The sequence below is a fragment of the Spodoptera frugiperda genome, chromosome 29 (genome assembly GCF_023101765.2).
Source record: "Spodoptera frugiperda isolate SF20-4 chromosome 29, AGI-APGP_CSIRO_Sfru_2.0, whole genome shotgun sequence".
NCBI classification, from domain to species: Eukaryota; Metazoa; Arthropoda; class Insecta; order Lepidoptera; family Noctuidae; genus Spodoptera; species Spodoptera frugiperda.
This window is the reverse complement of record NC_064240.1, coordinates 1,145,262-1,168,251: the sequence shown is the minus strand read 5'-3', so window position 1 is coordinate 1,168,251 and position 22,990 is coordinate 1,145,262. Positions and strand designations below refer to the sequence as shown.

At 36.2% G+C, this 22,990-nt stretch overlaps 1 protein-coding gene across 2 annotated transcripts in view; it reads left to right on the top strand.

The window, feature by feature from the left end:
* Positions 1-344: 344 nt before the first annotated feature.
* Positions 345-22,990, top strand: part of LOC118268124 (angiotensin-converting enzyme) — a 45,010-nt gene continuing 22,364 nt past the window's right edge. The window contains exon 1 of one of the 2 annotated variants that reach the window (XM_050706403.1): positions 345-501. In XM_050706403.1, coding sequence (XP_050562360.1) covers positions 487-501 — 15 coding nt within the window. In that variant the 5' untranslated portion in view covers positions 345-486. The remainder of the gene's footprint in view (positions 502-22,990) is intronic. The other variant, XM_050706402.1, reaches the window with a different exon arrangement.

Genomic DNA, 22,990 nt, shown 5'->3' with positions numbered 1-22,990 from the left:
TTTACTTTGGACTGATTGACCGACCGAGACACCCAGTGCTTTGGAAGTACATAATATGCAATAAATCTCCATTTATTTTACTCTGCGAAAAAAATATAGTACCTACTCACATACGATATTTATTTCACCATTACCATTATCCGAAATTCAACCAGTATCAATTTGAATCGAATCAACGTCACATGAATTAGACAATCGAATTGTGCGAGTCGGGCCCAGCTGGCGAATTTGTCCCAATAATCGAAAACTTATTACAGTAGCCTATTGATAGCCGAATAATGTCGACACACATTTTCCATAGGCAAACTTATTTCTTTCATAACATAAATAATTATGTTTATTTTTTTAATGACTTGTCTGTGAAACTTTCGTTCTTGTTTGAGCAGTGACATTCGGGCCGCCGTGTCGAGCGGACGCTCGTCTGGTGTTTAGTGTTGTGGTTCATATAAATTGTTCACAAGACACAACAACGATTATTACGACGAGATGTCAAAACTCAAGGTAACATTTATAACTAGTTAAACGTGTGACATTTTTTTTTAATATTTATATATTTTTGTGTTATAATTATGACCTTGATACGTGGTGGGATTTTGATGCATATTTTTTAACGGCTTTTTTATAGATAGTTGTAAACTGCATTGTTATGTGACAGTGTTTTTGTTATTATCAGTTAATTAATAAATATCACAAAACATGCAGTTTACATTAAAATATCTACTAAACACTTTATTAAACGTACCTACATTAAGATAAGCGTCAGTGTTGTATACTCGTATTTATTTAGACATTAGGTAGTTTTCTAATACGATTAATTTCCATCTACCGTCCATATCAAGATAATATATAGCAAACATTTGACACGGTTTTGAGTAATTAAGTAGTTATTCGTGAATTGACTAATTAGGTAATGGTTAGAAATATAAACGAATTGTAACCACCTCTTTTTTGGGAAGTCGGTTAAAAATGTAGCTAGGTACGAACTATTGTTATATTCTCTTTTCAAAATTTAGAATTTAACATTAATATTATTTATAAATAATGAGAAAGTTTGGCAATTGAAATAAAACACTATTGGACTGATTTAAATGAAATTTGGTACAGAGATAGATTATAATCTATCGTATTAGCAATTTGTTTAATTTTTTATCCCGGTAACGCCGCTGGTAGAAGGTAGTCTTGAAAAAACATTAGATAGTCGGATAATTCTTAACGTAGGTACAATCGTAAAAGAACTAAAGACTATTGTAATTATTAGATTATTTATATAATAATTTACTTCTATTGTTTACTGTAGATAATTACTTGTTATCACAAATATAAATAAGATTTATGTCAACACAGCGAACTATTACAACTGCTTTCTTCTAATGAAAACTATTAATTACTTCGTAAGAGTATTACTCATTTTGAGTTAGACCAAAAATAATAAAACTAAGACTGCTGCTTGGTCGAGTGGTCGCAAGTGTGAATGCCAGGCAAGGGTGTCGGATTCGATTCCCGGGTCAGGGAAAGTGCTTTATCGGCTTTTCGAAAATTTCTCAGTAGTAGCACGGAGTCTGGACTTTTAACACAAATGGTGAATAGGTGTACATTGAAAAGTGGCATAATGCAGGAGCACCTCTTCTACCCTATCGGTAATAAAAGACTAACGTTGCAAATATAATTATCTCTTGTAAACCAAATTTAGCACTTATAATTTAGGTATTTTATGTTTAAACTAAAACATGCAATACCTAAATCGGAACAGATAGAGTAAAATTTGATTTACAAAAGATTATTATCACAAAATATTTATCTCATTAACAGTCATCAATCGTCAGCTGGAATACGCGACAAGTTATTCCCCTTTATTAAGAGGGTTTTGTTTTTTAGCCATTATCCCTACACTTTACAGGTGGTTTGGAGACTATCAACGAATTTTTTTAAAACCTGCCTTACTTTTTTATTACCTATGTACCTTACTTATGGATTGCAGTTGGAGAACCGAGACCATTTCATTTATAATCTAATTTATAATCTTAAAAATACGCATTTATTCATGTACTAACAGTGAAAATACGACTATATAGATACTAATATTAAGATATGTTTTGAATTTTTAGATTTTTAATTTTACCTAATAACTTGATTTGGACCCGGTATCTGGCAAGAATATGTAGTAGTTTTAGTTTATAATGTGTATTTTATGTATATTATTATAGTATGTTTGTCTCTATTTTTATAAAATCACTTAGTTATAAGTAAATCTGTGACTCGAAAGTAGTGGAGATTTTCTTAAAATATTTACGTGAGAAATAAAACCGTTGTATTTAGTTAATGTTTGTAATATACAATAATTGTAGTTGTAAATCAATAAGTACATATTAGAATATGGTGGCCTACCGCAACTTCTCCTTGATACCATTTTCCGATGTCCCCGATGGGAATTGCAAAATTTTCTTTTAAATATAGAAAATTTTAAACATGCATAATAGTAATGAAGAATAGGAATGAATGACATTAATATGATACGATGTATGTATATGTGTCCACTTTATGACATTAATTTATGTTCATAAATTCGTTTGAGATAATTACATTACCTCGCCAGTTGAGTGGTCCGTGGTCGGAAGTGCGTCTGCCAATATGTTCTGATCATAGGATTTTGTAGTATTCAGTATTCTAGGAAATGTGTCTTATTAAAAAATATAGTTTTGCCTTTATTTAGTAAAACCTACGTAGGCATCTACCTAATAAATAAAATATCATCATCTTACATAAAATATATAGGGTTGTAATACACTAGCTATTTTCACGTGGTTGTAACTCTCCTCGGCTTGTAGCGTGATGTTATATAACCTATAATATTTCCCGATAAATGAACTATACAAGACAAAAATAATTATCCATCTCGGATGAATAGTTCCGGAAATTAGCGCGTTCAAATAAACCAACAAGCTCTTTGGCTTTGTGACTTTTTGTTCTGTTTCTTGTGGATTTAAAACCTTTACCTTTTTTTTGAGGGGGCAAAATCATCCAATGACTTCTTCCTCCTTGGGTGAGGCGGGAGAGAGTGTCAGACTCTTCCTGATTAAAAACCACCCCGCCCACTCCTGCTTTTCGGAACCGGAGTCCCAGTAACAAAACCTCTACCTCAGTTCGATTTAATAAATCGAAACTAGGTATATAGATTTTGAATGATTCATGAATTCATGATGGATAACACTAATAAACATATTAAAATTGTTTAGGTACCCTTAGAAGGATGTAAGCAAGATAACACATATTTCTAACAGTTTTGCATAATTTATATGGAAAACCTGTTTAATTATATGGTAACGAAGAGACATTATAAATAAAATAGTCATTGTTGTTAAATACTGCTATAATACCATATTATATAACAGGTATACATTATTTTTATAATAGCTATCGTGAGACATACTAAATGGGCTAAAATATGTGCTGCCAGTAGGCTGCGCGACATCGCCGCGTCTGCGCACGCTGTTCATGATGAAGAGTCCCTCTGTGACTCGAAACTAGTAGAGCTTTTCTCCATTACTGTACGTGAGTGAACCGTGATTTTTCAGTTAAGTTATACATTATTTATTTGCACGTTTGTCATCTCTGGGTCGTAACAGGAATTCAATGGTTTTGGGAGAATCGGGGATAAAAATGATTATTTTGATTATTGGGCCTCCGGCAACCTCACTTACACAACGAAACACAAGGAAACACAACGCAAGCGTTATTTCACGTCGTGAGAGGGCGTGGTATCACTCTGGTCGAACTGGCCCATTCGTGCCGAAGCATGGCTCTCCCACACTTATATATTTTACTTTTAAGACGAACCATGTCTTAGTACAAGCTAACTCTGAAACTTATAACAATCACAATTCAGAATGCGACCTCCGTTCATGAAACTTGTTCAATGAAAACTTTCAGTCGTTACAGTCTTTGGTCGGGACAAAGAGGATTGAAATAACTTCTGCACATTCTTGAGTATCAATGAAAATTAATGATAAAGGAAGAATTTTGTTATGAAGACATATAAAATAATAATGATGATGAGACAGAATGGAACTACAGGAGCCATACGATAGGTGCTTGTGAAAAGATTTGATAGCAGAAAATGAAAAAACAAAACAATTTTTGATAGTCTTTCATCAAGACGTAATATTAATTTTATTGATATTGGTAGAGGGCGCCCTAGACGGATATTTATCGACCAGATTACCGATATGTTAAAGAAAGGGCAAAATAAAGGTACCCTTAATCGACGAGCATGCATGAAAAAACTGATGACTGTTGATGAAGCGAAAGAAGCAATAAAATTGGCGTTCCATTGTCTCTGCCTACTGTCTATGCTTACCCTCATGGGATACAGGCGTGAGTGTATGTATGATTTGTTACGTAACACAAACATACATTCGGATTTATATCCCAGTTGTATTGTAACATTAGTCAATAATGCCCTTTTGTCCTACTAATTCTAAACAAGTTCACCTAAATACCAGACCAAGAAAATTCCACAACAAATAACTAGAATATAGCGACAGAATTTGAAAATTGTAACTCGATTTATTTATTCCAGTACACCGGCTCAACACGCTACATTTATTTAATACCAACCAACTTAGCAATACATCTCACGGTGGCGCTGCTTACAACGCAAAATTTTATCAATCCATACATTTTATTTTAGTTCCCCTTTTATCCGTCGGTATGGATAAGTTGGTTGGTCTAGTCCATTGTATGCACGGATCTAATCTGCATGTAAATACACGTTGTCATTTGATGTCTCTATTTATTTCTGTGTACATTGAGCATTGACAATATAACGGGGTGGGACAGGGCAGTAATGGCTAACTCACGGTCCTTTCCGTTTCAAGGTTGAAAGGTTATGGTGTCTAGATGACTAGGTATCTGAATGGACGCTAGATATGTAGATATGGTATAAGTGCTCTATTGAAATTCAGACGTCTGCTGCTGAACATGTCTCCATCAATGACTTTTAGATCGATTGGTTAGACTCGACTTGCATCCAGTGACTCCCTGCAAACAGTCAGTTATCATCTTCAGTCAGTCATCATCTCATCCTCTTCAGTTGGGTATCACTTGAAAACGACTTGCTTTATGCACCACTCTCCGACTTTCAACGCCTTTCTTTACTTAAAATAATCACCTTTCTGCGAGTGGCTTCACCCGCGTTCTCATTGAATAAAAAGTATCCTATGACCCAAGTCAGCTCATACTTTGTCTATATTTAAATTTTATCAAAATTCGGTGAGTAGTGTCAGCGTGATTGACGTCAAACATCCAAACAAAGAAATGTTCACATTTATAATAATAGTGTGATTAACAATGTGCTATGCAGTATTATAATTAGCTATTGACAGCTATTATATTATATTTTGGTTGCAATGTAAACAGGAAAATACGTGTGTCGTAGTGTTGGTAGCAGTAAAACAATAGATGATTGTTCGTAATAAAAATGTACTTTATTTTCGTAAACTGCACTATTATTTAAGCTAGTGATGGGGTCGACATTTGCTACTGAATACTCTGAGAAGAAACGCCGAAACAATCTCAGAGGTCTCAGTCACTTTCAAAGTGCAAACATGGTTAACAACATACATCACAGTTAATTCACTGTAACTAACAAATAATAACTCACTATACTGATTCTAATGATAGCAATCACACTGATCGAATGACCGTTTCCAGTAAGTAGTTGTCTGCTCGGAGTCCAAGACAAGAGTATCTGCTGTGGTGCAATGTTGAATCGTCAACCGCAATCTCTCCTCTTTGACGGGCGTGACGTTACAATTTATTATATTATTGAAGCGTGCCTTTTTTCCTTTGCTTTGGAGTAAATTGTAGTCCCATACTAATGACCTTTGCGTGCGGCGCGTTACGTTCCGCGCGCACCTCAAAGAGCCATCAGACCACCACAGATGGGGCTCAGTAGGGCTGATGCTTAATCCGGAGCTGCGGACTACCTAGCGGGTTTACCGGCTCGACAAGTAGGAGTAGGAACGGGGTGGTTTTTAGTCAGTAAGAGTCTGACACTCCCTCTCGTCTTGCCCTGGCGAGAGAAGTCATTGGATGATTTTCCCCCTGAAAAAAAAAATACTAATGACCTTTTCGACATACATATGTATCTATAAAAGTGAGACATCCACAAAGGTACAATGCATATTCCTGTTATTGTCAAATATCATAAAAAATATTCGACTACTCAGAATTGTATTAGCAACCGCTCAATTCTTAAATGCAAGGAAGGAAAATGTATACAACAAACTGATTTATTATTTGTCACCAATCTGTGTTACTGTGAACTTGACATCCTAACTATTACATTGTTCTCAAATTAGATCCTAATCGTCTTAGTTGTTATTCTACAGCTGATTTATTTCGAGGAAAATGGCTGGCTTAGTCTTTGTCCTTTACTGACCGACCTACTTGTAACTTGCTGGTGACAAGGGCTATGATGACAAAGTAACCTTTGCATGCTCTAGACGTTTCAGTATTGTCTAGGTTCGCGTGGAAATTACATGACTTTTCTTCAAGCTTTAACTGTAGAAAGAAAACTGTTGAAGGCAAATCCTCAGCTAAGCGTCCGTCATCAGTGACCGATGTGGCGGTTAACGTGTTAACTAGTCGTTTATAATATGACATGTGGTGACGAATGGCTGTAGATTATAGTATATTTTGGTGAACTTTACCTTAAGTTCAATCAACAAAGCCGCAAGTGCAAAAAATATGACAAATCTCGCCCAGCAGTGAACTATCACGAGTTGCAGATAGTTATAGATAGACTTAACCTCTCGTTATGTAACAAAAACCTTTACAAATTACAGGAAGAGACGGGTCTTTTATAAGATACCGTGTAATTTAAGAAATAGGGACAGTGTACACACACGTGCCTCCTTTGTCGTGAGATACACAAAGCCGAAAGGACATTTCCTCCTAACTTTTACCTTTATCAAGGTCGTCACTTTATCTTTAATGAGTTTGACAGATTTTGGTAGTTTAAGGGCTACACACTGTCATCTTCTAGTCTCCATTAGCAAGCGATACGAATTGCCTATACATAGGTACATGCAGGGTGTAATCGGAACGCTCCTGAAAAACGTTATAATGTTATTTTGTTTTTATAATTTTAATTATTTTTGTTTTCGTATTATTTATGTAACATCAGCCTTAAGCAGTTGATTTTGTAATCAATGTTTCATTAAACATTGAATTCCTTAATTTTTTGATGTTTTTTTTTTCTTCTGTTTTATCACCTCTGCGGCGTTTGGGAGCGTTTACACTCTGTACACATCTATACTAGATTCCCGCTTGTGGTTTCGATTACGTAAAATTTTAAAGAAAATTCTTGTGCAAGATTTCCCTTGAGCTTCCAATGCTGTATAGGCTTTATTTATAGACTTTAATTTAAAAAATACCTAAAATCTGTCAACAGTGGTTATTCTACGCGGACGAAGTCGCGGGCAACATCTAGTATCAAAATAGAAAAGTAAGACCACGCATACAAATAAACGAATCCTCCTAAAGGGTTCCAAATACAAATACATTGCTCTTTTAAAACCACCAAGGGGAAAAACATTAGTGAACAACCAGAAATGTATACCAAAGGCTTTAAGCCTTTCCTCTTGTATTGGGGCACGAACGGACGCGCTCACGAAACCTTTGAGACGATTATGCGCCCATTAATGGAGGGAAAACAATTAAAAAGTAGTTTATTTTTATTGTGTGACCTCTTTTCTTTTATTTTGTTTATTTTCTCCTGAAATATGGACTGTGGTCAGGCTATGGGGTGATAACGATAACAGTACAGTTTAACTTGTATATTTGTATGTTAATTCTTGATTATCTCGCGTTTGGTTGAACCAATTTTGATGTGGTTTCCAGCATAGTATTTTTAGACTTAAGAAAAAGTATTAGGGAAATAACCTTAACTTAAAAAAAAAAGTAGTAAAGAAAATTGAAGATGGGTCCTATTTTTTTTAAGTTTAATATTCTCCTTTAATGACAATAACACACGGAATAGCTTATAATTTACAATCAAAACCTAGATAACAATAAGCGAATGCGAATATTACTAGACCACGTGTACAAAACACATACCATACAACCATACGCCACACGATGGGCTCGCTCGCTGTCCACAAAAAAAAAAACTGATAGGCAACCGTTATAAAAAACCGAGTCGAGATCAACTGTATTAATTGTCACAATCAGCGAGACACGGACAATATTCCGAATCGCTGCTAGAACTCCAAAACTAACACTAGGAGGAATTTATTTATTACTCCGGAGTGCTTGTAGAACGGTTGAAATTAGTTCAATGAAAGATTATATCTATAGAAAAGTATGTTATTTTATAGCTTTGCTTTCCATATCTTGTATTAGTTACTAACTGCACGTATATGCTTAGTTAATGTTCTTATGATTACGTTTTTTATCCCCGAATGGGTAGGCAGAGGTATACAATACGGCGCTTAATGCCACTGTACAATATAGATCCACACAACTTCACGTGTTTTTATCCCCGAAGGGATAGGCAGAGGTGCTTTTCACTATTTTGTGTTAAAGTCCCATGTAATAGGGGTGAGCCTATTGCCATATCCTGGAATAGATCCACTTTTCAATATTTGTGTTATAAGTCGCGAGTTATAGGAAGTGGGTCTATTGCCATATCAAGGACACGATTCCAGACTCTGTGCTACTACTGACAATTGAAAAACTGATATAAGCCCAGCAATACTTTGACTGATCTAGGTATCGAATCAGAGACGCTTTGCCCGGCGAGTCATACTTGCGACCGTTCGACCAACGAAGCAGTCATGCTTATATCCTTTTTATGTCCTTCTGATTTATACGGCTGCATCACAATATGCTATTGGTATCCGCATATGGTATAACAGTGCAGTTTGAATAAAATAATGTACCAATCCAATCCAAGGTAATGATTTATTAAAGTAATAGGGTAAAGTACCTACTGGTAAAAATTTTCCCCTTTGTAACCGGACCCGTGGTGGACTAAGAGGGAGGCCTTTGTTCAGCAGTGGATATCTATCGGCTGATGACGATGATGATACTAGACGCCAAAAACTTGGCAAGATAAGGGTTATTAGTAACAGAAAATACCCTACCAGTATTACTTTTATAATTCACACAATGACATATACAAGTTATTTTATACATTTGCACATGTATGTACATATATTTATTTATATAATACAACTATTACAGTGTACGCTGTGATGCGAAACAATTTAATGGCATAGACAGAAATTAAACAGCATTTTTGTAAAACGAAGCTAAATATAAACGGTTTTCTGTGTCATAGTCGCCATTGTAGGTATTTGTGGGAACAAAATGCTTGTTTTGAGAAATGTTAAATTGTTGTTTTATTGTGATAATTAAAGTTAATTAGTTGGCACTATAATGAATTTAAAAAAAAATGTATAGGTACATTTTTTTTTTAAGGGGGAAAATCATTCAATGACTTCTCCCACCTTGGGCAAGGCGAGAGGGAGTGTCAGACTATTATTGACTAAAAACCACCCCGTTCCTACTCCTGCTTTTCGAGCCGGGGCCCCGGTAAACCCACTAGGTAGTCCGCAGCTCCGGATTATACATAGGTCCGATGTATTTAATAAGTGTCTGTATTTTTAAATAACAACGACGTGTGATACCACATTTTTCAAAATACATTCACCTACCATTTTATATAATCTACTTATTAAACCAAATAAGTTCTACCCTGCATACGATAAACGTCAAGTTTCATCATAATGTAAACAGAAAACTTATGAGATGTCCAGCCATTTGGAGGATAAGGGTGTTTTTCCACCAAAGATGTGCTATGCTACGTTGTCGTGGATGTGTTTGACTTCCACCAATCATATCCACTGGTACACATAGCTTAGCACTGGTGTAAACTATATTTTTATTTGGAAAGATGCGTGCTATGAATGGCTTTCCTACTACCGAAACACCACGTACTCGAACTGGACATCTTACTCGCACAGCTACATAACTTAGTTAGCTTAAGTGTCCACAGTGGAAACGGTAGTTTCACAACTTAGCTATTACATCTTCGTAGCATAGCACATTTCTGATGGAAAAGCACCCTAAAAGGTGTATCATCTTTGTACGTGTCGTAAAAGTCGAGAATTTTCCAGGCGAAAAATAAAATAATTTATCATCTTCTAAGTGTATTGGGATTAGAATTTTCATATTGAAAGCTATTGAAGTGTAGCTTATGTTTATTTAATTAAATTAAGTGGTACACGTCTAGTCTAGCCGTTCCCAAGAGATCGTTTGCGAAACACGAACTCTTTTAAGTGATTACCATACTTTGTTAAAATACTTTATAATTGAATAGCTACCATAATACATACGCTGTGGATTACGTAGTGGCTTTACCGGGGCTTTGGCTCAAAAAGCAGGAGTAGGACGGAGTGGTCTTTAGTTAGTAAGAGTTTGACACTCACTCTCACGTCGCCCAAGGCAGGACAAGTCATGGGATGATATTCTCCCTTCAAAAAAAAAAACAAAATACATATCTATATCAACTGTTCGAGACAGTCCTCTGCGGGACTATGGGACTCCTATACGTATATTAGAGATTTTGTCATATTTGTCATCTTCACTCTTAGCAATTGGGTTGGAGATCACAGTAAAGGTTTTGCTAGGGTTATGGGAAAATGCTGGTACATGGTCACGTTGATCAGATTAAATTCTTGTTTTCGGAACTGTTACTATATAATAACTAGTTGGCAAAATTGGGTACCTAAGCTTCTTCTCTTTTGGTGCATGATATTCTTTGTTTACCGTAAAAGAACACAACTGCAAACACTAACAAACCAACATTATATGTATGCTTAAAAACAAAAAGTACCACTAACACCATCAAACAAAGTCATTCAACGCCATCCAAATGCCAGACAGTCTACAGAAGACCATTAATGATACCAATTATGACGCCGAGGATTAGACAAACAAATCATTTATGAGCAACATTAATCTTTACGCTTCAATGAAAGATATAATCGTAATCGCGTGTTTAATGGACCATAAAGAGAGGGGTTTTATTAACGTGGGTGACGAAGAAGGATAAAATAAACTTATTGCTTCCTTGAGATGACTAGGAATGTCTGCTCTCTAATTTGATGTGTCGTGTGCTGTTTAGGGATGCGTAGAGGGCGTTAGTTACGTTTTTGGTCTTGTTTAATTTGGAATTTTTGTGCAATTTCACTTCTCTTATCCTCGAAGGAGTAAGCCGAGGTGCACATTACGGCAGTCCCATGTAATAGGCGGTTAGCCTATTGCCATATACTGGTCACAATTTCAGACTCCGTGCTACTGAGAAATTTGCGAAAAACTGAAAAAACCCCAGTAATACTTTGGGGAATCGAATTCGAGTCCCCTAGTCCGGCAGTCGCACTTGCGACCACTCGATTAACGATGCAGGAATTATTGTTTTGTTGTACCTAGTAAACTTTTTGCTACATAGGACTCATAACATAGCAAAGAAATTGATGATCAATACCTTTAGTATTCAATCGTTATTACAGTGTTGGTTTATAACAGGGCTACGCTCAAAATCATGTTACAATTGATAACATTGGAGTTGAATGGACAATTCCTCTGTTTCCCATTGTCAATCAGAATGAAATGTAAAAGAGAACAGAGGATATTGAATGTCGCGCGTGTCGCAACCGCGGCAGTGTTCTGTAGGGCTGGGTGTTGTATCGAATTAGGTTCAATTAGACCAGCACGCGAGCTCTCGGTAATCTGTTCCATGTGCACCTAAAATGACGCTTGGTAATCATCATCCATTCCATTTATTTTTGTTAAAAAGTTTTTTATAATATCTGTTTCTGACAAAAGATGTGTTGTGTCTGTGGATGCTTTTGGCTTCCGACAATCATATTCATTGGTATCGCATAGCACTCGTTGAAACGGATTCAGCTAATCTATGTTTTATATGGAAAGATGCGTGCTGTAGATGTGTGCTATGGATGGCTTCCCTACTATTGATACATCGTATACTCGAGCTGCGCATCTTCCTCACACAGCTACATAACTTAGTATCAGTGGAAACGGTCACATAGTTTTACAGATTAGCTATTCAAGTACTTTTGAAACGTTAAAACAAAATAAAATTGTCCATTAGTCAGTTAATTAGTGAAATTAGTCGCTAATTGATTACAAAGCCTGTATATAGCCTAGCCACAAGGACAAACTCCAAACTTTTTCAGTGTGGGAAAGCCATGTTTCGGCACGAATGGGCCGGTTCAACCGAAGTGATACCGCGGCCTCAAAGAAAACCGACGTGAAACAATGCTTAATCAAGCTATACGTCTGCCGGTTTACCGGCTTATACCATAAAAAGGTGACTTAATTTTTTTTATCTATTCAACAATACAGTGTCACAAATGGTGAAAAGTGGGTATACAAGTGTGATGAAATCTCGAAAGAGTATACTATGACATAAAACCCACTTCAAAGTATACATATGTATACACACGGTTGAAATGGTAGCAAAAATCTTTTCATTTCGTGAAGATTAAAAACAAAAACTGTAGCAAAGAAAGACTAAGTCTTGTGATGTGTCAACAAGGCCGACTTTCCTTTGTCTTAGCTCCGTCGCGTAGGTACTTTATCATGTGGCGTGGCGCAAAAATGTTGCAAAAACTTATACAAATGACTTTTTAAAGTTATTGTGAAAAAATAAGTTAGACTAGTTACAGTAGGAATGTACTAATTCCAAAATTTACAAGTTTGTGTACAGCTCTCTTAGCTTACAAGGTGTCTCTCGTAGTTAAAAATGTATGTATCTCTATGTACGAGCTACGATGGGGCTGACATTGGTAGAGCCTCTAAATAAATAAAGATATAAAAAAAATAGTTATTCTGTAAGATGTCCTAACTCATCTTCGTATATCTAAGACATTTTGAAAAAAGTTTTGCTTCAGAAACCTACATCAAATAATGTAAAATATTCTATCAATAACCTACCTACTTGTATTGAGTTTTGAAATAAATAAATAAACGGGTTATGAGCGTTAAATAAAATTGAAATAGCATAAATTGTTTGAATGCTTTTTAACACTTACTTTAATTAAGAATAAATAAGTATATTATGTAGTCTTAGTTGTTAGTAAGCTACCTTTCACTTACTTAGTCATTTTGATTTTAATTAAAATTATATAATAGGTACGTGTACTTAGTGCGTTCAGTTAGAATAAGTTGCATAGAAACAGACACAAAATGACAAAGGATTATTTTATTTTATTTCTAAGTAAAACTTTCACTGGTTATCAGTTATGTATACTAAAACGTGGAGATGTAGGCAGAATGGCACTTGTTAAATATAACGCTCGATCAACACGGTGTCCAGTAATTCATATTTTTGCTTATTACTTATATTGAGTTTCCTGAAATATCATCAGCCTATAAGTGACCACTGCTGACCAAAGGCGTCTTCTCAGACGGCGAAGTTTTCAGCAATCTTGAAATAGGGATTCAATAAAATTTACATGCACCAAGATCAACTTCAGGCTCTATCCAAAAATCCAATAACACGTTGTTCTATCCGGAAGCTCATTACTGCAACACTGCAATGTTGTGTACGAGTATTCATTGTTTTGCCATATTCTATCTTGATCATCATATTATTATCATACAATGCATGCAGCATATTAGCGCCTGCCCACACGTCACTCCGTGGGAAGAAACCCGATGTTTAAACAAACGTAATGGAGCGCGTAAACTGCTCAATCCAGCCCCTTTATTGTGCAAACGATTTAATGTATTTACTGTAAATTACTTGCAATAATAGATACATATTAGGTAGGCATTACAGACTTTTCTACAGGACTTCAAACTATACAGTTATATAGATTACTAGCCTTTGTCAGCGGCTTTGCCCGCGTTCCTGTGGGATAAAAAGTGTCATATCACCTAGTCAGCTAATACTAAATTTCATCAAAATCCGTTCAGTAGTTCAAATACGATAGATCGACATCCAAACAAAACAAACTTTCACGTTTATTATGCATTTATAAAATATTTATTACACTCACACTTATCACCTTATGAGAAAAACAACCCAAATAAAGATGTTGAAGTATGTATATTTTCCATGTTCCTTTTAGACCCATTTTGTGCCGTATTTAATTTCACAACGAGTTATGCAAAAACCAATTGTCCAGCCACTGTACTACAAGTGACATGTATGAAAATATTTGGAAACACGAGTAATTATGTTAACCGGGGCGAATTCTGAAATGTACAAATCATGAACATCTGACTAATGGTTGTCGATATTTAAGCGGTGGAACTAACACGATTTGTGTTCGTTTTATTTATAAATCTTATTTCATGACATTAGATACGTTTTAGCGAAGAATAAACTGGTTCAAGTATTGTAATAAAACATACAGTTCGAAGAATTAACTAATTACTAGTAACTAGCAATATAACTGGTAACTAATAAATCGAATAGTTTTATTACTATGTATACATATAAGTTCGTTGTATATATAATAAGGTATACTTGAAACACCAGACGCGTTACCAGTGCGTTGCCGGTCTTTTAAGGGAATTTAAGGGTTGTTGGGGAATCGGGGATTGGTAAGATTAAGGCGAGAATTGATTAGGGTGGCGTCCGGTAACCTCACTCACACAACGAAACACAACAAAATGCAAGCGTTGTTTCACGTCGGTTTTCTCACTCCGAGCCGGCCCATTCGTGCCGAAGCATGGCTCTCCTACATTTAAGAATGGCTCTCCACACCGTTTCGTTTACGAGAAACTGAAAAAAATAATGTTTAATTTATTATGCCACTAAGTGTCCCAATTACCTTGGCAAAGTTTACATTTTAGAAATCTGTGTAAGTATTCATTGACAATCTAAATACCCCCACGTAGCCACGTACTTGTGTCGTAAACCAACAAAGAACATGTCTGATATCTTTCAACACAAATAATGACAGTTTTCACTTTTATACGTTTATTGTGGTTTTATTTTGTGGTAGAATTGATATGGCTTTTTTATTTATTTTAAAAATGTATTTTACATGTTTGGTATTTCATGATACACTCGGTCTGTCTCGTTAAAAATGTTTATCCGATATTGCTGCTGTTTGGTCTCTATCAAAAGTGTACTGTATAGTCTCTTAAGGACATATCAAACTTTAAGGGCACCGCTCCAATCCAGCAATAAACTTGTCATTTAAATTTGAACATTAAATCTTATTTCGTATGATATATTTCATAACGTCAATACAAAAAGGCTATAAGCACGGGGGCTGCGCACTCACAGCGCGCTTTCAGCATTTTTGTATTGTTTCCAAAACAAATAAAACGTTGTGCCGCAGCCGTGCCGTACCGTGCCGTATCTGTGCCGTTTATGTGTGCGATGGCTCTTACGACACCCGCCCGACGAGGAGTGATGGTAATAAATATGTATTCCACTCTATGATCACTATCTTTTTGATGAGGATATATTTAATTTTTTTATCAGGCTTACTGAAACTGAATTTCCATTTAATTTTTATTCCTAATTTCATTGTATACTAACTGAATTCATTTGCAGCTGGTACATAACAAAGCACATGCGGCTCTAAGCTGAATTTCATACGACCAAGCTAAAACTATTCTGTGTAGGCTAAAGTAGGCTATCTTTGATGTGCAGGCTAGTGAGTTGAGGTATTATGTAGCCTAAGTCGTAGCAGATCTATCTCTAGTCGTAATTAAGTTTTAGTTTAGTTATTTTTCCATTGCAAGTAGGTAATTAAAATGTTGTTGGGGAATGGGGGATTGGGTAACCTCAGTCACACAACGAATCACAATACCAGAATTGTTTCACGTCAGTTGTCTGTGAGGCTGTGGTATTACTCTGATCGAGCCGGCCCATTCGTGTTGAAACCTGGCTCTCCAACACTTCATAAGCTGAGTAATTTGTTATTGATTTAGTGGTTACCAGCACGATTGCTGATCAAAGGATTTTGAGTTCAATTTCTTGGCTGGTTAAAGTAAAAATTGGGATATTGAATGGCACGGTATATAACTTCAAGCTTGGTGTATGCTGTATACCTAATGTATGATAGTGGACTTGATCGTTAGTAATCTTGACAAAACTTATAAAAAAAATTGTGTTCATATAGTAGACAGCTATCTTTACTTCAATGGCGGAACCGAACGTAATACTGAAACAAATACTTCCTGTAATAATTTCCACGCGAACGATTTCACGTGTTATCTAACTACCTAGATTTATTGCAAACTTTACTAATTAGAGCGCCTGTAAATACGAACGTTTGTCGATGCACTGGCGTCGTCGCGGCGTCAATGTAGTGTAGTAAGAAATGAAGAAAGCAGTAAACAGCGAATGCCTATGCTGGACAATCGCCCAATTTGAAGGTTTAGAAGGCTTAGGGAACGACAATGATAGTAATAATTTTATGATTTATGATCATTATCAAACATGAACATGCAACTGAACCTTACGAAAGAAACCCTGTGATATCGTTTTTGTGTAATGGATTAAAAAAAAACAAAGGTAGCTCTCCATAACTTTAATTACTCTGCCTTACTATACAAAAAATAGTCGATACTAATATTATAATGTAAAAGTTTACATGTATATTTGTATGTCGGCTGCAGATCAGGATGAAATTAGAAACAAGGGTAGATTATGTCCGATGTAGGTCTGCTGTCCAGCTGTCAGAAGCTAGTACAAGAATAAACACAAGATTCCCATAATACTTCATTAGAAAAGAAATACAAAGTCAGCTATTAGTCTGCGGACTCCGCGGTATGTTGCGTGCGCGCGTGTCGACTCCAAATTACCAAGTTATTTCTATTCCAGCTTCAACAATGGACTGAGTGGTTTTTTCCCGACTAGAAATTACTTTTATTTTTCAATTATTACCTACAAACGACGTCACGGCTCATTAGATCGCTTCTTGCTCTTAGAAGTGTGTCAGTAGGTTATAAATACTTAGGTAATTCAATTAAATACCTAAGTGGGAGTTCTTTTAAGGATCGAAACTGAAATGAGATAGTTAGTATAGTCCGACGAATTAGCAAGTTGAATTGGCAGCGGGACATGTTACCAAACATGTTCCAGAACCAATCAAATCTACAAAAGAAACCACACGATGCCAAATATAGGCTTTTTTGAGTCATACAATGATTTCTTCCGACTAGGGCAAGCCGAGAAAGAGTTTTAGACTCTTACTGACTAAAAACCAACCCAATCTTTCTCCTGCTTTTGGAACCGGAGCCCCGGTAACCCGTTAGGTAGTCCACAGCTTACCTATACAATGTGATAGGGGCGAGACTTCTAACCCGTTAAGGCTGAGTTCTACACCTAATTTTATCGACAAAAGTCGGGGATCGAAGTGGTCGAATCCCCTCCCCTAAAAGTTATGGCTATTTTAATATTGTTTTTACTTTTTTTGATATCAAAGGTTGTATGCGTCGTAGAAACAAAAAAACAACTACCCACCTTGGCTAACTAATTCATTACTTTTTTCATATGTTTGATAATGTTTTGGTGAGAAAAAAAATCATTTGTGAATTATTTTTACCGAAAAAAATCACTATTTTTCAATATTTTCAATTAGGGGTTCAACCCCCCATATTATTTTTTTTGTCGATAAAATTAGATGTAGTACTCAGCCTTAACGGGTTAGAAGTCCCACCCCTATCACATTGTATAAGCTAGAGTCCGGTATACTGAGGTGACGTGATATTCATAAACTGCTAGTGCATGAAGAGCTGCAGAATGGCATGGGCCCAAATGCTAATTCTGCTAAAATATTATGTTTTCCCAAATGAATCTTAAAGAAAAAACTGCTTGTTACGAACTATTTAAAACAATAGATGACTTACAACTTATTACATATTTTTAAAAATTGTGTCATGCTTAGATACGTTATTTAGGTCGGTAGGTACTGTTTAAATCCTACTGCATACATGCATAGCACCAACACTAGACCAACTCTGCCTATTGTTGCGCGCACGTGTTAAGTACGTCAGTCAGCCAGTTAGCCAGCATTTTCGTTGTCAGTATTAGCGTGCCAGTGTCACCCACAATGGTGCGCCGGCGCTATTATTGCACAACGTGAATTATAATGGTTAGTCCATTAATGGCGGCCAGTCGGCTATTGTAAATATTTAATGCTTTATAGCTATTATCTGCATCTTGCCAAGGTTTAAAAAAATTAAATGAATGGAAAATGTCAAAAACATGTATGCAGAGCTATGAATCGGTAATTATTTTACATCTTGAAATACGTACATTTATTGAAGCGCCATCTATGAGTGATTCGCAGAAATGGGTAAAATATTAGTGCAGCTATTCGACGCAAGATGGCGTAATAAGCGACATACATTATTTCAACGCTTTTATTTAAATTTTGTTTAGTATTTAATGTTAATATTATCTAACTTCAATTTAAATTAATATTTTGTTTATAAAATGACATTAAAAGCATTTGTGAGTAAAGATTGAAAACGTTTTAATAAATAATGTAGTATGTGCGTTTGAAGATAGATGGCGTTACATGCTGAGCACACAACATATTTTTTATTATTTGAAATCCTACTTCCAACGATATCAAAATAATATAACCTAATGGTCACAAAATTGTAAACAGCTTTTATATTAGGTACTTTGTAAGGTTTTAATGTTTAGTTTGTTTAGAATTTATGACACCGGCTTCTAACCCATCAGTGAGTGGATAACCTATCAGTACTTACAATAGTCGTTTATTGCTATTTACTTTTAGTTTTTTGTTGTATTTTTGTAAAAGAGAACCACCATCAATATTTTTTACCGCCTCCGTTTTTTAAGTAAGTTAATAAATATGTCTATAATCTCCTCCAGAGTAAAAAATACTATTCCGAAAACAAGAATCAAAATTGGTTCAGGTTTAATACATACAGGTCAAACTAATAATCTCCTTTAGTCGGTTAATAAATATTATATTAATTAGGGACGCTATTGAAAATTGCATAGCTCACATACACATACCACGACATAAATATCTATAACAGTTAAATTGGTTTATTAAACTTATGAAATAAAGCCACGACCTGAGTCGATGAACTGTTAAACGTCACTGACCTTTCCAACTAGTAGGTACCTAGTCTCGTAGTATTTGGAAGTTTAGAAATAGTAGGTAGATACCTAACTATCTTATCAGTTGAGTTGTTCTTTTTTTTTTTGGTTGGGAGAATCATCCATCATCATAACTTCTCCTGCTTTGGGCGAGACGTGAGGGTGTGTCAGACTCTTACTAACTAAAACTGTTTTAACAGTTTGGTGGGTTTATGACTAAACTGAATAAAGGATTTTATTATTAAAAAAGCACCCCGTTTCTATTCCTGCTTTTCGAGCCAGAGCCCTAGTAACTCGCTAGGTATTCCGCAAGTTGAATAAAATTGTTCATTGTTATTGAGTACGACTGCTGAACAAAAGCTCCCGTCTCGGGGCAGTCATTGAACATTTTACGGGTTTTAAAAAGATTCTTAGTTACCATAACGGGGTTTGGAATTTCGTGTCCTTTACTATCAATACCTACATCAAAAATACACATGAATAAAATATTTTTGCACTTCAATACCTATGAGTATTTTTAAACGAGTTCCGTTAAAATCCTATTCATAAATGCGATTTACAAATGAATATACGACCTTAGCACATATTTTATATACTTGGGAGCAAAAAAGCGGAGCCACTAGTTCATTGAATGTGGATTGCACGCAAAACATGTATTGTTTGATGATCATTTAAAGCCCAGTATTAGTTCATTATGTACTAAAGTATTCATGGTTTTAAATATTATTTCAAAGACGTATTTACTTACCTATTTTGTGGTCTATATTTTCATTTAACAACCTTTCTCTCACTCTCTCTCTGGTCGTACCCTCATGTCTGAGGATCGTGGTCAGCATCAGAGTTCTTTTTATGGAATAGGTGGCAAACGAACAGACGAGTCACCTGATGGCAAGCAATCAGCGCCGCCCATGAACACCCACGACACCAGAGGAGTCCCAGGTGCGTTACCGGCCTTTAAAAAAGGAGTATACTCTTTTCTTGAAGTTGCATCTGGAGTAGATGATCTGCTTCCAGCGGTTTCTGTCCAGCGCGTCTCTTACAACCGTGTAAAATTTTGAGGACGAGTCCTTCACCTGATCGCTCCATCTCGTTGGGGAACGTCCACGCGATCTCCTGCTTTGACGACCATTTAAGTTTTCCGAAACCCTTTATGTACTGAAGTATAGTTAAAGAAAACCATTCGAAGCGACACTTTGGAACTAACACCTACCTTTACTGACAGACTGACGGACAATTCAATTTGACGTTTCAAAAGTGCCTAATTTTAGGATTAATTGAAATAAATGCTTTGAATTTGACTTTGAACACACAGGATCTCACGCCTCTCGCTCCTTAGTTTTATTTTTAGATACAAAATAAAACAATGTATGGTAGGTTTACTATCTCATGTACTAGCGTATCAATAAATAATATGTATAAACATTATTCATATTTCACCCTTACTACTTATAAAATAAGGTTCAAAATGTAATTGGTCGCTCTCGATCTCTAGTATCCATTTAAGGTATGTTGAACAAGTATCTTGTATACATGAATGTTTCAATATCACGAAGAATCGTGACTAAACAGGTTTCATTTAAATGGAGAAAAAAATGTAAGTACTTTACAATTGTAATGCATTCATACAAAGTTTCAAGCCTTAATGCTGTGACAAAAATTTTACCAAACAGTATTTTGGTATCATCGCAACGATTAACACAGTTTATGTGCAATCTGAATTGCATGACTTTTTTTATGAAAAACGCCGGCAAACGAGCAGACGTATCACTTGATGGTACACCAGAGGCATTACAAGTGCATTGCCGGCCTTTTGGGGGCTAAGAATATAAGGGTTGTTGGGGAATCGGGGATTGGGAAGATTGGGTAGGGGGGTAATTGGGCCTCCGGTAACCTCAATCATACAACAAAACACAACGCAAGCGTTGTCTCACGTCGGGTTTCTGTGAGGCCGTGGTATCACTTCGGTCGAGCCGGCCCATTCGTGCCGAAGCATGGATCTCCCACATTTAAAAAAAATGCTGCTTGACTGCTTAACTTGCTAGATATAACGAATTAATTTCAATTCATGTCTGTAAATTAATTTATTTTCAAGTTATTTCAAGTAACATGACTCATAGTTGCCTGCCTCAGTCGGTCCAGGGGTCGCAAGTGCGACTGCTGCCGGCACTCTGTAGCAGTAGCTGTAGCAGTAATTAAAATGCACAATCAAGCCTGCTGGCAATCATAGATAGGATGCTATTGCTACTGGCACTCACCCCCTAACAAGGGAGCCCCTGGTGATATGTCCCATCAGCTACGGTCTTCAGCTTCCATTCAGACAAAAATATTCGTATCAAAATAAAAATGTTTCTTGTCTACATGCATCGGATAGTCATAATATAGTCATAAATGTTGGAATTACCGTGAAATCCTACGTACGTTGCTGAGAAACGAGGAAGTTAAAGCATGTCTAGTGCCAGTCGGTAACTCTTTGCCATACAACTTTAGCAGAATTCTTAGAAGTGCATATTACGTCATGCCTTTAGCAAAAATGCTACTAGATGTAGGTAGGAACTTTTTTTTAAGGGGGGAAAATCATCCAATAACTTCTTTCGCCAGGGCGAGGCGAGAGGGAGTGTCAGATTCATACTGACTAAATACCACCCCGTTCCTACTCCTGCTTTTCGAGCCGGAGCCCCGGAAAGTCCGCTAGGTAGTCCGCAGCTCCGGATCAGGCATCTGCACTACTGTGCCCCATCTGTGGTGGTCTGATGACTCTTTGAGGCGCACGCGGAAAGCGACGCGCCGCACGCACGGGTCTGGTTCTAGGACAATATTATTGAAAAATAATTTAAATAAAGGTGGTGGTATTGCCATTGAGAGCCATAATTATTAATTGACTAGCTGATGTCCGCGGCTTCGCTCGCGTGAATTATGGACTTTGTGACTAATAAAGGTTGCCTTTTTTGTGGGGGAAAATCAACCAATGACTTTTCTAGCCTTGGGCGAGGCGAGAGGGAGTGTCATACTCTTACTGACTAATAACCACCCCGTTCCGATTCCTGCTTTGTAAGCTGGAGCCCGGGTAGCCCGCTAGGCTAGGCTAGGCTTATATTATGTCCCCTGCAGATGTTCACATCGGACTCGTAACGTCATAATATTTGCAAGAGTTACAAGAAACACAGTTTAATTATAATTTCATTCAGTACAGTAAGTTAGTGACTCTGTAATCGTGTAATAGGTAGTGTGTCAGGTAGACGGTCGCAATTTGTAATGATGCGCCTCGCGTGGGAATTGTTCGCTACCGGTGATACGTACTATGCGGATATTAGCCAGTTTTTTAGCAATTTTTTTAGCTAATTTTTTTGAAAATCTGCATATTTAAAAAACATATTAGTGATGCTAGAATAGTGCTATGAGTGTGGGTCTTTAAATTAAACCGAAATATTTCCGAAATTAAAGGTATGTTTCTAGTCCTTTTACTCACAAGTTTTCGTATGAAAGGACCATACTTGTATTTGTATCTTTTGTCATCATTTCGTCATGGTTTTTACTGTTGTTTTGCGTTTTCATATCCATGTCGTCATTTAGGTCTCCTACAAGAGATGAAATATTAAAGTTACTGTACTGCAGCTGGTCAATAAAAGTGTGATATTGTGAATATGGGTACACTGAATGATCATATTGTCCTGTGTCAACCACACCCTTAGCATTTTATTGTTAGCTACGTAATATGTTTACAACATGTACCTAGTATGGAATGGTTTCATGCAATAATGAGTTTCCCACTGCTATTTTGTAATGAAAATAGTTTATCAAGAAACGAAGATGCACTTTCTATTCTAACATAATTTTTATAATAATCGATTGTTG